At 38.4% G+C, this 15146-nt stretch overlaps 1 protein-coding gene across 9 annotated transcripts in view; it reads left to right on the forward strand.

The window, feature by feature from the left end:
• TNRC6A (trinucleotide repeat containing adaptor 6A) overlaps nucleotides 1-15146 on the forward strand; it is a 96748-nt gene that overhangs the window by 45793 nt on the left and 35809 nt on the right. For 6 of the 9 annotated variants that reach the window (XR_009733520.1, XM_061401457.1, XM_061401453.1 and 3 more), the window contains exon 5: nucleotides 5858-6256. The exons of the other annotated variants lie outside the window; for them this stretch is intronic. Coding sequence is in view for 5 of the 6 variants with exons in the window: in XM_061401457.1 (XP_061257441.1) it covers nucleotides 5858-6256 (399 nt within the window). In the remaining variant the exon portion in view is untranslated. The remainder of the gene's footprint in view (nucleotides 1-5857; nucleotides 6257-15146) is intronic. 9 annotated transcript variants of the gene reach the window in all.

Here is a 15146-nt window from a genome sequence, read left to right on the forward strand (position 1 = left end):
GAACGGCTGTCCTATAGTAATAAACCTACCAACAACAACAACAAAAACTAATTAAACTCGTTCTTTCACACATACTTTCCAGATTTAATTTTTTCTCTATTTTGTATCTTTGTAAATGGTACCACTCACTACTCAAATTCCAGGCCAGAAACCTGGGGTTCATCTGCCTTTTTTACCTAACTGGTAATAGTAATCACTAATGTTTATTGAATACTAGCCATGTGCCAGATACAGTTTTTATTGATAATTCTTTACATCCATTATTGTGTTCAGATCAAATCAGATCAGTCGCTCAGTCGTGTCCGACTCTTTGCGACCCCATGAATCGCAGCACTCCAGGCCTCCCTGTCCAACACCAACTCCCGGAGTTCACTGAGACTCAGGTCCATCAAGTCAGTGATGCCATCCAGCCATCTCATCCTCTGTCGTCCCCTTCTCCTGCCCCCAATCCCTCCCAGCATCAGAGTCTTTTCCAATGAGTCAACTCTTTGCGTGAGGTGGCCGAAGTACTGGAGTTTCAGCTTCAACGTCATTCCTTCCAAAGAAATCCCAGGGCTGATCTCCTTCAGTATGGACTGGTTGGATCTCCTTGCAGTCCAAGGGACTCTCAAGAGTCTTCTCCAACACCACAGTTCAAAAGCATCAATTCTTCGGTGCTCAGCCTTCTTCACAGTCCAACTCTCACATCCATACATGACCACAGGAAAAACCATAGCCTTGACTAGATGGACCTTTGTTGGCAAAGTAATGTAACCCTCTCAAAACCCTATAGATATAGGTATTAATATTTAACTTTATTTTACAGATGAAGAAAAGGTACAGAGGGAATAGATACTTTGCTCATGGTCGTGTAGCTACCAAGTTTCAGAGCCAAAATTTGAATCCAGCCAGTCTTTTAAACCTGTACTTACTTCTTTGTTCTGTAACAGTTTATGTAGGATAGATAAATGTGTCTTGAGGACTTATTTACCCACACACTCCTTGTGAAGTCATCTGGGCCAGGTGCTTTTTTAGAGAGGTAAATCTTGCAGGACCTTTTAATGTCTTCTGCTGTTATTATACCATAGGATCTTCTGCTCCTCTGTGAGCTCATTTTGGGAAACTATATTTGTAGAGCAGAGACTGGAAAACTATATCCTGCAGGCCAAATCTGGCCCACTGCCTGCTTCTTTATGTGAAGTTTTGTTGGAACACAATCATATCCATTCATTTACGTGCTGTCTGTAGCTGGTTTTTGTGCTACAGCAGCGAGTTGAGTAGTTGTAACAGAGACTGTATGGCCTGGAAAGCCTAAAATGTTTACTATCTGGCCCTCTACAGAAAAGGTTTGCCAAGCCATTAGCTGGGTTTTCTGTTTTATTGGTATATATTTCACATAGGATCTTGTCTTTACAGACTCTCTACATATGAAGTTATGTGTTTTTCCCTCAGTACTATTTATATTTCTTCTTTTATTTCCCCCATTGTGTGAGACTACTAAAATTTTGTCTGATGTATTAGTAATAGTGTTAATGTTGGTATTCGATCTTATGCTGTGCCCTACAGCAATTTGAGTAGCATTTGATTTAGAGAGAGGTTTTGTAACAATGTGCTAGCTTTTTAAAACATGAAGTATGCATGGTAGTTTTGATCAAACTATCTGATCCTGATGGATGATTTAATAATTTCTTCATTTTTTTTTGTGATAATTAGTCTATTTTTTCTGCCTCTTCTGGAATCTTGTGGTAAATAATTCCCTCCTCCAGTTTTTCTAATTATTTATAAGTTGAGCCTAAATCATCTCATTTTTTAAAAATTAGGTTAACTGGTTGTTTACTTCTCTCTTAGAATCATGCCTTGGATTTATTGGTTCACTGTTTTGCATTTCAAAAAAATTGAATCAACTGTGCAGTAGTTCAGATCAAAATGTAAAATTATAGCATATATTGTTTATAGTCTTTTAAAACTATTTGTGTCGTATATTTAAATCTTTATTTCCTTATTGATTCACATTTAAAGTCATTGGTTTTTGTTTTTATCTTTACTGATTTCTTACCTCTTTTTTTTGTTGGATTTTTAACTTGAGTTGGTTTCTTCACATTCTCATTCCCTGGTTTAGTCACGTCTTAAAATTTATTGTGTGTATTGCTTTCATGATTTTTTTTTGATAGCTCTAGAGTCCTGGTATTTATTTCCTCTTCAACTCAAGATTTATTTGAATAAGGCAGTTTTACTTGCTAGTTTTTCTAGTGTGATTACATTGTAGTCCAGGAATATCATCTGTATTATTCCTACTTTTTGTAATTCATTGATATTTTCTTTAGTGCTGAATGGTATGCACTTCCTGACTATTTCATGAGTAATAGTCAAAAAAGGTGTTACCTGATTTCAAGGTTTTGCTTTTTTTTTTTTTCCAGTTTTTCTTTTCTGTCTCCACTTGGTTTACATATTTTGATATTAAGATTTGGTATATAAAGGTTCTTACCTGGTTGTTTCTTTTTTAGTTGGTTTCTTTATCAAAATGCAAAATCTTTATAATGCATTCTCTTTGAATTTTAAAAGTCTGCTTTCATCTAAATTTTGTTAGCATTTCTTGTTAGTGTATCTGTCTCTGTACTTTTTTCCACCAGTTGTCCTGAATTTGTTTTGTTTCAGGAGTGATTTTTGCAAAGTGTATTCCTTAAGTTTGTTTTTTCTTTTCTTAACCCTTTTTATGGTGTTTATTAACTAGTTAACCATTCACATTTTTATTGTGATTACAGATTTTTGAGGCTTATGCTTGGCATTTCATTTTGTATTTCATGTTAAGCACAATTTTAAAATAATTCTCTATGTTGCATTTTCTGTGTCTGTTGAATGGTTTTGTCATTTTTCCCTCTTCTGGTGGTTTAGATATTTACTGACATAATTAACCTAAACTTTACACGTAGACAGTAGCCAGAATTGCTCATACTTATTTCTGTTACCCAGCAGCCCCGCCTGTATCCTGGCACACCTGCATGCACTGTTAGCTCCTTTTTTCTTTGCTACGACATCCCATGTTTACATCTGAGACTTTACTTCAGATTATTTAATTTTATAATCAGTAGTTACGTCTCAATGTTTTTTGCTGGCGTCACTGAAGTTTTCTAGCCCTAGAGACTAGTAATCTATCAATATTTCAGCCTCTTTTTCTCTGTGGCACTTTATTGATGAAAAATACAGGAGTTCTTTGAATTTTTAAGGTAAGTGTGGGGTTGCTGGGTGACCAGTGTAATACTGCTTCTGAATTCCTACTCGCTTCTACAGTAGCGTTAGGGTTCTTGTACGTGTCTCCATGTAAGTTATTTTCCTACTTTCTTGAATGTACTAAAGAACAGTTTCCTGTTGCTATCTGACATAAATAACATCTTGTTTGGGTATTAAATTGTTGTCAGTCTTTTCCCTTTAGGAATAAAGTGGTGGACAAACTTACTTTTTAGCAGTGGGTAACTATAAAACTTTAAGGTTGCATTCAATTGCCAGATACCATACTGAGCTCAATACTAGGCATGTGAAAGCGGAGTTAAGAGTTTTTATGTGCCTTATAATATCATAGTTAACATATATTTGATCCTCTTGGTTTCAGATATATTTTAGAATATTCTAGTTCCTTATTTTCCTCACAACAAAGGAATATACATTACTGTTACATTCTAAGAGCATTAACTTGTCTAGGAGGCAAAATTTTCATACATAAAGTAATTAGACCTAGAATACACTGGGCCCAAATTGTTAATAAGAGGCTTTTCAGTCGTCAAGAATAGAAGGATTTTGAAGCAGTAGTTGGAATATTTATAATCTAAGGAATTCCTCCTGAACTACAATTCTTTTTGTATTACTTTAGAAAAGTCAAAGTCAGATTTTTAAAAAATAAGAGGTCAAGATCATATATTAGTATCAGTAATATAAACTAAATCCTCCAGCTGTTCAGAGAAAGAAGACAATAATAAGGCTAGACCATTGAATGAGAGGCGGCTGTAGATCTGAGGGCTTGTAAGAGGAAGTTGAGTGACTTGGAAACAATCTAGGTAACCAGTACTTTATCACAGAGTCATATACATTGTAGGTGTTTGATGAATATTTCTTTTTTGGGCTGCAGTAATGGCTTCTGTTTACTAAGTGTTTACATTGTGCTGGGTATTAGACCAATAGTGTCTATATCATATAGACAAGGAAAAAGATACGGAAATAACCTAGCTCGTGAGTGGCGGGGCTGTTTTAGTTTCAGGCCTGGTGCTCTTGAAGAGTTTTCTGTGTCCTCAGCAATCACATGGAGATGAATCACTGTTTATTTGACGGTGGCATCTGCGAAGCTGATTAAATTGCTACAAAAGAGCAAAGTGGTATTGTGCCAATCATTTAAAAATAGACACTACATATAGGCATTTTATTGCAGATTTGGGTCCAGGCCACCACGATAAAGTAAATATTGCAATAAAGCGAGTCACGAATCTTTTGGTTTCCCAGTGCATATAAAAGTTATGCTTACTCTGTCCTGTAGTCTAAGATATTTAATAGTACTATGTCTTTAAAAAGTGTACATACCTTAATTTTAAAATAATTTATTGCTTTAAAAATGCTAATCATTAGCTGAGCCATTGCGGGTCCCAATCTTTTTGCAGCAGTAATATCAAAGATCACTGATCGTAGTTCACCATAATAAATATAATTAAAAAGTTGGAAATACTGTGAGAATGACCAAAAGGTGAAACAGACTGACAAAGTGAGCAGATGCTGTTGGGGAAAAAATGCCACCAATAGACTTGCTTGATGCAGGGTTGCCACACACTTTTCATACAAGCATGCAGTATCTTTGAAGTGTGATAAAGCAAAGCACAGTAAACCAGAGTATACTGCCTAGCCTTATGTTTGGTGCTCTGTAACCACTATTAACATACTTAACCTTAGGATAGCTCTGTGAGCAATAGGTGTTACCCTGTTTCACAGAGGAGACCACAGGCTCAGGTTCATACAGCTTGTCCAGGGACATAGAGCTTTTTAAAGGCATCACTGGGATTGAAACCTGGGTCTATCTGGCACCGACAGTTCATAGACCGTATAGACCGTGCTGCCTCTCGGTAGTTTTAGAGATTGGGTATAGTTTCCCTGGTTTAGAGTATTTCCACCAGTTAACTTATTTAATCTCTTTTAGGAGTCCAGAAATTCACTGTAGTTTCCAACTGTTTGTACCATAGACAGGTTGTGTTTCTCTGATTTGCTTAAGCCAGCATATTCAAATTATTTCTCTAGTTTAGGTTAGTCTCACAGATCTCATCGTATGATCTTTGTATTTTGTCCCCCTTCTGAATTTTTCTTATTTGATTCAGATTTTACATTTTAATAACAAAAAACAATGTTAACCTTGTCTAGCAGGATTATTTTTTGCCCTTACTCTTGTGTTGTCTTTCAAAGATGAAAACTAGGGATCAAACGCATTAAGAATGAGGCAAATTCAGAACAGTCACCCATGACTTGAGGATTCTTTAGGGACTACCAAAACTTTGTCAACTTTGTTCTTTTAGTTACTGTGAGTTACAGAGTTGTATGAGCAGTGCTTGTTCTCTAATCAGAGATAACAAGAGAAAGAGATGGTGAGCTGAGCTGTCATCCAGGACAGGGAATGCTGATAGCTGTCCATTCTTTTATCGGATAGGTAGTTAGCTGAAGTAAATATCTGATGCTTGGCAGTGATCCTTCCCAAGAAAACTTGAGCCCGTGAATGAGGATACCCCTGCACACATAAAGAGTCTATTCCTTTAGGATTGTTTTCCTTGGGGCCTTTTTGCTTAGATGGCTTGCAATAGAGGTACACTTTACTGGCTAATCTTTTCCACCCCTTTTCTTTTGTTGGGATTAGTGCCAGAACAGATAAAGCCCAGTGTAAGCCAGCCTCAGCCTGCCAACTCTAATAACGGCACTTCCACAGCAACCAGCACTAATAATAATGCCAAGCGAGCCACAGCCAACAATCAGCAGCAGCAGCAGCAACAGCCGCAACAGCAGCAGCAGCAACCGCAGCAGCCGCAGCAGCCGCAGCCGCCACCACAGGCCTTGCCTCGGTATCCCCGGGAAGTACCACCTCGATTTCGCCACCAGGAACATAAGCAGCTTCTAAAGAGGGGTCAGCATTTTCCCGTCATAGCAGCAAACCTGGGATCTGCTGTTAAAGTGTTAAGCAGCCAGTCAGAAAGCAGTGCTTTAACAAATCAACAGCCACAAAATAACGGAGAGGTGCAGATCAGCAAAAACCAGTCAGGTGAGAGAAGGCATTTCTTACGAGACTCCAACTATCATCATTAGTAGTGTAGCAAGTTTATAAATTCATGCCTATTTGGTGATGTATTTGTATTCATCCGTATCTGGGTTGTAAAGTAAGAATTCTATGCGGGAACTTGTGAGTGGGGAATCTTAAAATGTTTCCTGTAAGTTAACTATCACTCTCCCTTCAGATCTTAACCCATTTTAGTAAACAGCTTATAGAGCTAAAGTTATATGCTAACCAATTGTGCATATTAACTGCATTTAATCCTCAACAACCCTGTGAGGTATCAGCTGTTCTTATCTCTGCATTTCAGTAGAGGAAACTGAGGCACCAAGACAAAAATTACTTGAGATCAGTTACCACGTGCCGTAAAAAAAGACCACCACCCATGAAAGTTCTGTTCAGAGCACATGCATTCGGTTATTATCCTAGAATGGCTTTTCTCAGCTCATTAATGATTGTGAGGCAGAAAATAAGTTCAGTATGTGATTACAGTTTTCTCAGAGTCCAGCTTATTTCCCTGTGTTGTGACGATTGGTTTGTCCATTCGTTTATTGAACTATTTTGATGCTTTTATCCCAAGCCATGTAGAGAATTGAGGATAATCAAGATTCCCACACAGGAGAGCAGTAGCAGACCAGTAACCAGCCCGAGTCTCTGCAGCCAGATGGACCTGGTGTTTTAAGTCCTGGCTCCACAGTGTACCAGTGTGCGACCTTGGCAGGTCACTTAATTGCTCCGTGTGTCCGGGTCTCATCTGAGAAGCCTTTCCTAACTGTCCCAGGTGGACTTACTTTCTGCCTCTGTGCTCTCTTCCATACCAGGAACTGCTCTGTACTTTATCATCCAGTATTTCCCAGCTAATCAGTAGCAGAGCCTGCACTCACACTGAGATCTGTCTGACTCCAAAGCTGTGCACGTAGCAACCATGCCGTGCTTTGGCAGCCTACTGGATGTGATAGGTGAGGAGGCAGAGGGCACACGTGATTTTCTGGCATAGGTAATTGGAGAAGCAAGTTATTGGAAAGGATGCAAACTTAAATCATCAGCCTGAGTCAATACTTAGCCCTACACGCTTATCACTGTGTAAGCTTGGCCAGATGACTTAGACCGTCCTTGCTAATCTGTGAAGTGTAGTGGCCAGTCTATAAGGTTGCCTTGAGGATTATGCTATGTGACATGTTACAGCAGCTAGTTTAGGGTCAGATATTTGGGCACGGCATGAATTATTTTCCCTGAGACTTTTCTAGAAGGACCTGTGCTTTTCAGGAGGAAGAGTCTGGTTGAGACATGTTACATCTAATGCCAAGCAATGAATAATTTCGTTTGAAGTTCCTCTAGGAAGTCAGCTTGGAAGCAGTTGTATTGAGTCATCAGCATCATTGTAGTTAAGACTTTGGAGAGGTTATATATGCAGCAAATTCTTGAGTACCTACTGCAAGCTAAGCAATGGTGGCATACTTAACAAACAGGAAAGTGGGATAGTAACTTTAGGAAATACATGTTGAATATGCTTTTTCAGTTGGGGACATGAAAGAGCAAAGCTGTTTCTGAAATGGAAACAATGGGAGTTCAAGAATTTTCTCAAAGATCGGTATGGGTCAAGAAACCCAAAAGTGTTATGGGTATACATTCAGGTGAAAAGAAGCCTAAGATGTGGACATAGGAAGATGTCTTCAAAAAAACAAAAGGCTGAGAAGGAAAGATAGCCCGCCTGTTTCTAAAACAAGTTCACAAAGGTGGACAGTATTAATGTGGAGGCTAAGATGGAAACAAGACAGGTACAGCAGTCTGACTAAAATTTAGAATTAAATCCCCAAACAGAATGCAGAAGAAGATGCAAGCAAAGCATTCTTCAAGAGAAGCAGACTTGTGCTTTTGTCTTTTTCTAAACATTTGTGAATCCCCTTTTACCAGCATAGTTTCATATTTATGTTAAAATATCTTTGTAGGTGCTACTAGAAATGATAATAGAAACCTAATGGAGCCTTCAATATCTGTTTATTAGAGAGGACTTCTTAGATCAGTCCTGGCTCCTGAAGGGCCGATAATAAATAATAGTGACAGTAATACTATAGTGACTGACTAACCCTTATGGGGTGCTTATGACTCACACACTGTTTTAACATGTTTAATTTTCGTCTTACAGATTAGAAAGTAGCCTAGTGATCAGTGAAGAGCAGTGTACTGGACAGTATAAACAGCATGAACGATAGCCCAGAAACCTGATAATTGCGTGTTGTGAAACTACATGTAGTTCAGAAATGTGGGGGCACATCCTTGACTGTCTTTGTCTATTTGTATTTGACTTTTTTAGTTTTCTGACCAGAGAGAGGTGATGGAGTAGATTTGACATTTAAATTGATACATACAGAAATTTACTTGAAAGTTTTCATAGTGAAGGTGAGGAGTGCTAGATACACTTGCCTTGGCTTCAAAGAATGCATTTCTCATTTATTCACTGCAGTGAAGAGGAGGGCTAGTGCCTAGTCTAAATTAGAGGTCACACAACTAAATCCTTCATAGGCTAGCAGGTAAGTAGAGTGAAGGATGCAAAGAAGTCATGGGAACTGTGGTAAAGGTATGAATTTTAAGTTTCTTTTGAACCGCACAGCTCTGCAGGTGCAGTTGCCAGTTTGTGGCTGTGCCGCACACACGTAGCGATGGTTGCAGTCGCCACTCTCTCTCACAGTGATTTCTTAAAGCCTTAAGGTGTAAGACCTTACTACTTGCCAAATAACCCTTGAGTTTGAGGAGACTGATGTGCTTTACCAGGGCTGGCGGCAGTGTTGCTCTTGTGAGCCAGAGTGTTCCAGGTCACACTTTATCATCAGCTGACATGACACATTCAGAAGAATTAAGTAGATCAGCAAACACCCGTATACCCTCCACTCAAATCCAGGTGCTGTTAGTACATTATATGTACATACACATGCACACGTGTGCCTTATTTCACTGCACTTCACCTTTATTACTTCTCCAGATAATTTTTTAAAGAATAAAGTAGTGTTCCATACAACTGTGACACCACAATCACCCTTAAGCAAAAGAGGGATATTTTCAGCAGTATCCTGTGATATGTAGTTTGTATTCAGAATTTTGCAGATGGTACCAAGAATGTGTTTTAGTTTATAGTGAGATGCAGCTTAGCACACATACACACCATTTATATAAAATATAAAGCTTGCAAAACAGCATTATGCCTTGCATATGAATGAATTCAAATATAGCATTTTGTGTGGTTACTGTTCAGTTACCTACTGTGGGAGAAATGAGATATAATCAAGAGAAAGTACACAGGAGTTTTCTATTCTGTTAGTAGTATATTTCCTAAGGTGAGGGGTATGTGAGTTTTTTTGTATTAATGCTATAGATTTTCCTGTGTTTCTTTCTTTTTTTTTTTTTTTTTAAAGAAACTTAAATGTGAAGTATAATGGTGAATTACTAAAAATTGGGGCTGTTTTAATGAAAAACTGTTAAAGTTACCAGAAGTGTTTAAAGGTTAGAATACTGTCCATCTGCCTGTGCTCAGCTGTCCTTTTAGTGCAGTAAATGTGCATCCTTGCTGTCCTGTCACTTCTTGCTCTAAGTGTGTCCCATGGTCTGTAAACATATTTAAGTCTTTATAATCTTTAAAAGAAATTCCTTTAAACTCCCATTCTCTTGGGGTTATTGTAGAATTTCTCTTTACTTTTGAGTTCTTAAAAAAATAATCTATACTTGGACTCTCTAATACATTGCCTCAGTCCTCTGTCATCTGGCTTCTGCTCACTTGATTAAAATAGTTCTTGCTAAGGTCACTGATCTGAATGCCAAATCCAGACTTTTTTATTTTTAATTGTGGTTTAAAAAGCAGACTGACTTACCCATTTTTATCTTAATAAGATATCTACATTTTTTAAAATCATTGACCATGTTCTCCTTTTAAAGCCCTTTCATTCTTTGGTTTTCCTTTGACCAGTTTTCAGACTTTATTCCCTCCCATGGCTTTGTTTGATCTCTCTCCCCAGTTTTAGGTTTCATGTCTTCTAGATGTCTTCAGCTGCTGTTGGGCCCTTCAAACTCAACATGTCCGAAATTGAACTCAATTATCTTGCCACATACTGGTTTTTCATTCTGGATCCCATTGCTCGAAAGGTTGGCTCCCCCCTTCATCCACTCACCCGTCTAGAAATCTTAAGCTCATGCTTCACTCTCCCTCTTCTTCACGTCTCACAGGCCTCTGGTTTGCCATGCCCAGCTGGCTTTAAGTCCGGAACAGCTCTTGGCTCTGCTCCCTCCTCTGCACTGCTGCCACCATTGACTGAGTTCAGGCACGCAGCATCTCTTCTGTAGCTGCGTCACCCCATCTCTCCGACCAGAAGCCAGTCAGAATCCATGCATTGCATCTGGTTGTGGTACTGCCTCTGTCTTTAACCATCTTTAACCTAGGCTCTCAGCCTGTTTTTCTGGAAGGCTGCTACACCTATTCACTTACACGTTATCTGTGGCTGCTTTCCATCTGCTGTGTAGAGTAGTCACCACAGAGACTATTTGGCTGGCAGAACCTAAAATATTTGTTAATTGGACCTTCACAGAAAACCTCTGCCAGCCCCTGGACTAGAGATTAGAATAACTAAGGAAAACATTTTTCACTTTCTCGCTCAAGTGCTATTTGAAATTGTGCCTCTAAAGTTCTCTCATATTCCAAATGATAACATTTCATACTTCCTGGAAATGCTGTAAGGCCTTTCTTTCTGGTGAGATTGGAAGTCTTTAAGGCAAAAAGCATATGTTTGGCTATTTTGTTTGTTACATGGTACATATTTAACTTAGAAAAATGTATGAATTTTCCTGGATCTAAATTCTTCATGAATGAATTATGCAGTTCCCTTGAATTCTCACCAGTCTTTGCTTTACCCCATGTATCTTCTTTCTGAATAGGTGCTGTTAATACACTGCTATATTCTTCTTCTTCTTTTTTTTTTTTTCCTTTTGGCCATGCCTTACGGGATCTCAATTCCCCAACCAGGGATTGAGCTCGGAGCCTCGGTAGTGAGAAAGCAGAGTCCTAACCACTGGAGTGCCTGGAATTTCCTCCCTCCCCACCCCCTTTTTTTAAAAAATTGGAATATAGTTGGTTTACAATGTTGTGTTAGTTTCTGCTGTACAGCAGAGTGAATCAGCTGCATGTATATATATCCCCTCTTCCTTGGATTTCCTTCGGATAAATGGGAAGATGACCTAAAGGTAACCTAAAGGTCACCACAGAGCACTGAGTAGAGTTCCCTGAACTAAACAGTCAGTTCTCATTAGTTATCTATTTTATACATAGTAATATACATATGCCAATCCCAGACCTCCCCACCCCCCCTTCCCCACTTTGTGTCCATACCTTTGTTCTCTCCATCTGTGTCTCTATTTCTGTTTTGCAAGTAAGCATCTATACCATTTTTCTAGGTTCCGCATATCCTTTTTTTTTAGTGTTCTTTTTGGGGTATAGTACTAGAGCTGCCCTCAGTCTTCCTATGGTAATTTTGTATGAGAGTGGGGTGCTGATTTTAGATTTCAAGTGTTTTTTCTCAGTTAAATGCAGCCTTCCAAATCTTGGTTTAAATTTTGTATTTTGCAGCATACTGTGAAACTGAACTGTCCACTTTCCTCCCACCAGTACAGGGGTTTACAATCTCACTGTTCCTCACAATTTCCTGGGAAAGCGTGACTGTCATCTTCTACTTACTAATGTTGCTGTATGTTTATCTTCCAGATCATTTGTAATGGTGGATTCTGGCTTCCTTGTGTGTTAAGGGAAGTGTATTATTTGACTTCTTTCAATTCTGAAGTAGTCTCCAACTGTGAAATGTTTTAGTTGTGATCAATGAGGAGTCCTGCACTTTTCACCCGACTCCCCCTGCCCCGCCCAGCCCCCCCCCCGCCCCCGCCCCCGACACACTCAGATTTTTCTATCTAAGCTAAAGTGTTTTTCATAACAAAAAGTGGTCTTTGTGACTTATTGTTGGTAAATGCAGTTTTTTGAGGTAGCCTCTTAATTTATGTTTTTGGGAAAGTATCAAGTATGTTCCAGATTAAAAATGGAGTTTTAGCTAATAATTACTGATGGCATCTCTTATTTTCCTAAAATACATGGGCATACACAGCAAAAGGCAGGTGTGGACCATAACCCCCTCCAAACTAGGTCATGGCCAGATTGTGAGAAAGTTTCACTACCATTAAAGATAGTAGAATTGGTTTGCAGAGTGTATTCTGCTGTTTTCTGGGGCGTTTTGCTTTTGATGTATTCAGACATTAAAAAAGAAAAAACCCTTACCTTTCTTGTAAATAGCCAAGTTTTTTTTTTTTTTTTTTTAATGGTTTCTTTGCTTTATGTATACAAAATTCTCATCACAAATTCATGGTTTCATCTTTAACACTTGAATCATCTGGATTTACTTTTGATAGATCATCTCATTTAAGAAATCTTTAAAAGTATTGAATATTCCTTTTCTTTAGGTGATTTAAAATGCTAACCTTTGGCATATAACCTTAGATAATATACTTGGGTCCATTTCTGGGTTAATTTTTCTGTTCTTACATACTCTGATAGGACAGTGCTGTTTAGTGCATGATAAAAGTGGATTTTATGGATTTTATTTATATGTCTTATGTGAATTTTAAAACCTTTATATCTCTTTAATCAAATTACCGACTCTTGTTAGTAAATTTTTATAATTAAACTCAGAAGGAACATTGTTATATCTTCCTATTGAGGAGCAAGTTTATATTTAATCAGGTTATCTGCTATGACCTGCAATAAAATTTAATTGAATATTTTTGTTAACTTCATTTCAAAGCTTCCTTAATACTTTTTGTGGTTCCTATAATTAGGATCCTTTTCCATCCCATTTTCTTGTTGGTTATTCTTGGTGCATAGGAAAACTGGCTTTTTACATATTAACCCTTTTTGTTTCTTTTTTACTATCTTGACCTCATTTGGGTGTCATATTTCATCAGTTTGTGCTTCTAGCACAAACCTGAGTAACTGTATTGATAACAGATTCCTGTCTTTTCCCTGTTGTTAGGGGAATGCTGATTATGTTTCAGTGTTAAACCCCAGGTCCATTCCTTTGTTTTCAGCTTGGGTAGTTTTGTCTGTCTTTCTCAGTCTTGTTTTCTTATTCCTGTTGAATGGGAAGTGGCAAGACACACACACGCAAATAATATATCAGAAGTACTTTTGTTATAGACCATGGCTTGATTGTTTTAGATTTGGAGAAAAGTGGAAGGTTTGGGACTTGCTGATGTTCTGGATTTGCTGTTCACAGGAAAGAATCAAGGGTAAATCTCAGGTATTAGGAAACTTAGCAAGATGAAGAAAACTGGGAAAGAAGCAGGCTTGTTTTTTCCTTTGAGAGGAGGCACCTGTGGAGGTATAGTCTAGGAGTTAATAACCTTTTTGAGATATCTAAGTAGAGATTTAAAGTAAGCACATTGGTGTATGGTTTCTAATTTTGCTCTTTATGACAGAGGTACGGTAGAATGAAGAACTTTGCAGATAGGATTGAAAATTATGATAATCATTGATATACATTAATTAGTGAAAAATAATGGCCCTCGTTTGTATCTGAATCAGATACAGTTCAAAGCAATTTTAGTTAGCAATCACTTAATCCTTACAACTCTATGAGGTAGCTACTATTACTATTCCCACTTTATAGATGAAGAATCCAAGGCACAGGAAGATTTGAGGGTCTTACCTATAGTCACACAGCTGGTAAATAACAGAGCGACTTTTAAACCCAAGCAGGGTGGCTTTGAGAGTTTTACTCTGCAGCACTGCACCAAACTGCCCTTCATAGAGCACTTATTTGAAGCCAGCAGTGAGCTGCATACTTTATGTATGAAGCTAGGTTAACTAACAACCAGGTAAAGAAGTCCGTATGTACTGTGTATATTCCCATCTTACTAGTTTGGTCATACAGCTACTGCACAGACTTCAGTCTCGGTATCTCTAGAGTTCCAGTTATGTTCTGAGCCACCCCGCTTTTTTACTTTAGGATGAATTCTGATTTTCTCACCTTATTTTCTACAGCCCTTGAGCCTCCATTTCTTCATCTGTAAAGGGAAGGTAATGCCTACTGTAGGGTTGTTTCGAGGATTCAGTGACAGCATTCCGCATAAAGCATGTGCTCCAGCTTGCTGAATGATACTGCCAGCAGTGCAGGCACTGTCTGTTAGTGAGACTGATGTTTTTGTGTCCTTATTTCCTGAGAAAAATCCTCCTCATGGGCACTGAAAGATGAAAAGCTTTCCTTGGAAGCTTTGAACTGCCAAGTACTTTTTAATTAGAGAGTGGAAGTCAGAAACACTTTGAGAACTTCTGAGAAAATGTATGTATTTAATGAGTTACGTGTACATTTTTTGTCTCTGTTTCATTCCCCCCCCCCTTTTTTTTTTTTACTATTCTTTCTAGCTCTCTTCACCTTTTGCTGCTTAGCAGTTGTGCTTTGAGAAATAATGATGCATGTTGAATCTGATTTTCCATATCAGCAATACCCTCTTGGGCTTTTCTGGTTCCTCAGACAGTAAAGAATCCACCTGCAGTGCGAAAGGCCTGGATTCGTCCGGTGGGTTGGGAAGATCCCCTGGAGAAGGGAACAACTACCCACTCCAGTATTTTGGCCTGGAGAAGTCCATGGACAGAGGAACCTGGCAAGGTTACAGTCCATGGGGCTGCAAAGAGTCGGACACAACTGAGTGTCACTTCACTATACCCTCACAATGAGTGATATTTTACTTTCTGGGCTTATAGCACCTAGTGTTTGGTTCATTATATCTGGGACATGACTTAAGCATATGTATTACTTACTAAATACGATTCTGATAACTACTGTAGTAAAGAACTACA

This window comes from Bos javanicus, chromosome 25 (genome assembly GCF_032452875.1).
Source record: "Bos javanicus breed banteng chromosome 25, ARS-OSU_banteng_1.0, whole genome shotgun sequence".
Classification (NCBI taxonomy): domain Eukaryota; kingdom Metazoa; phylum Chordata; class Mammalia; order Artiodactyla; family Bovidae; genus Bos; species Bos javanicus.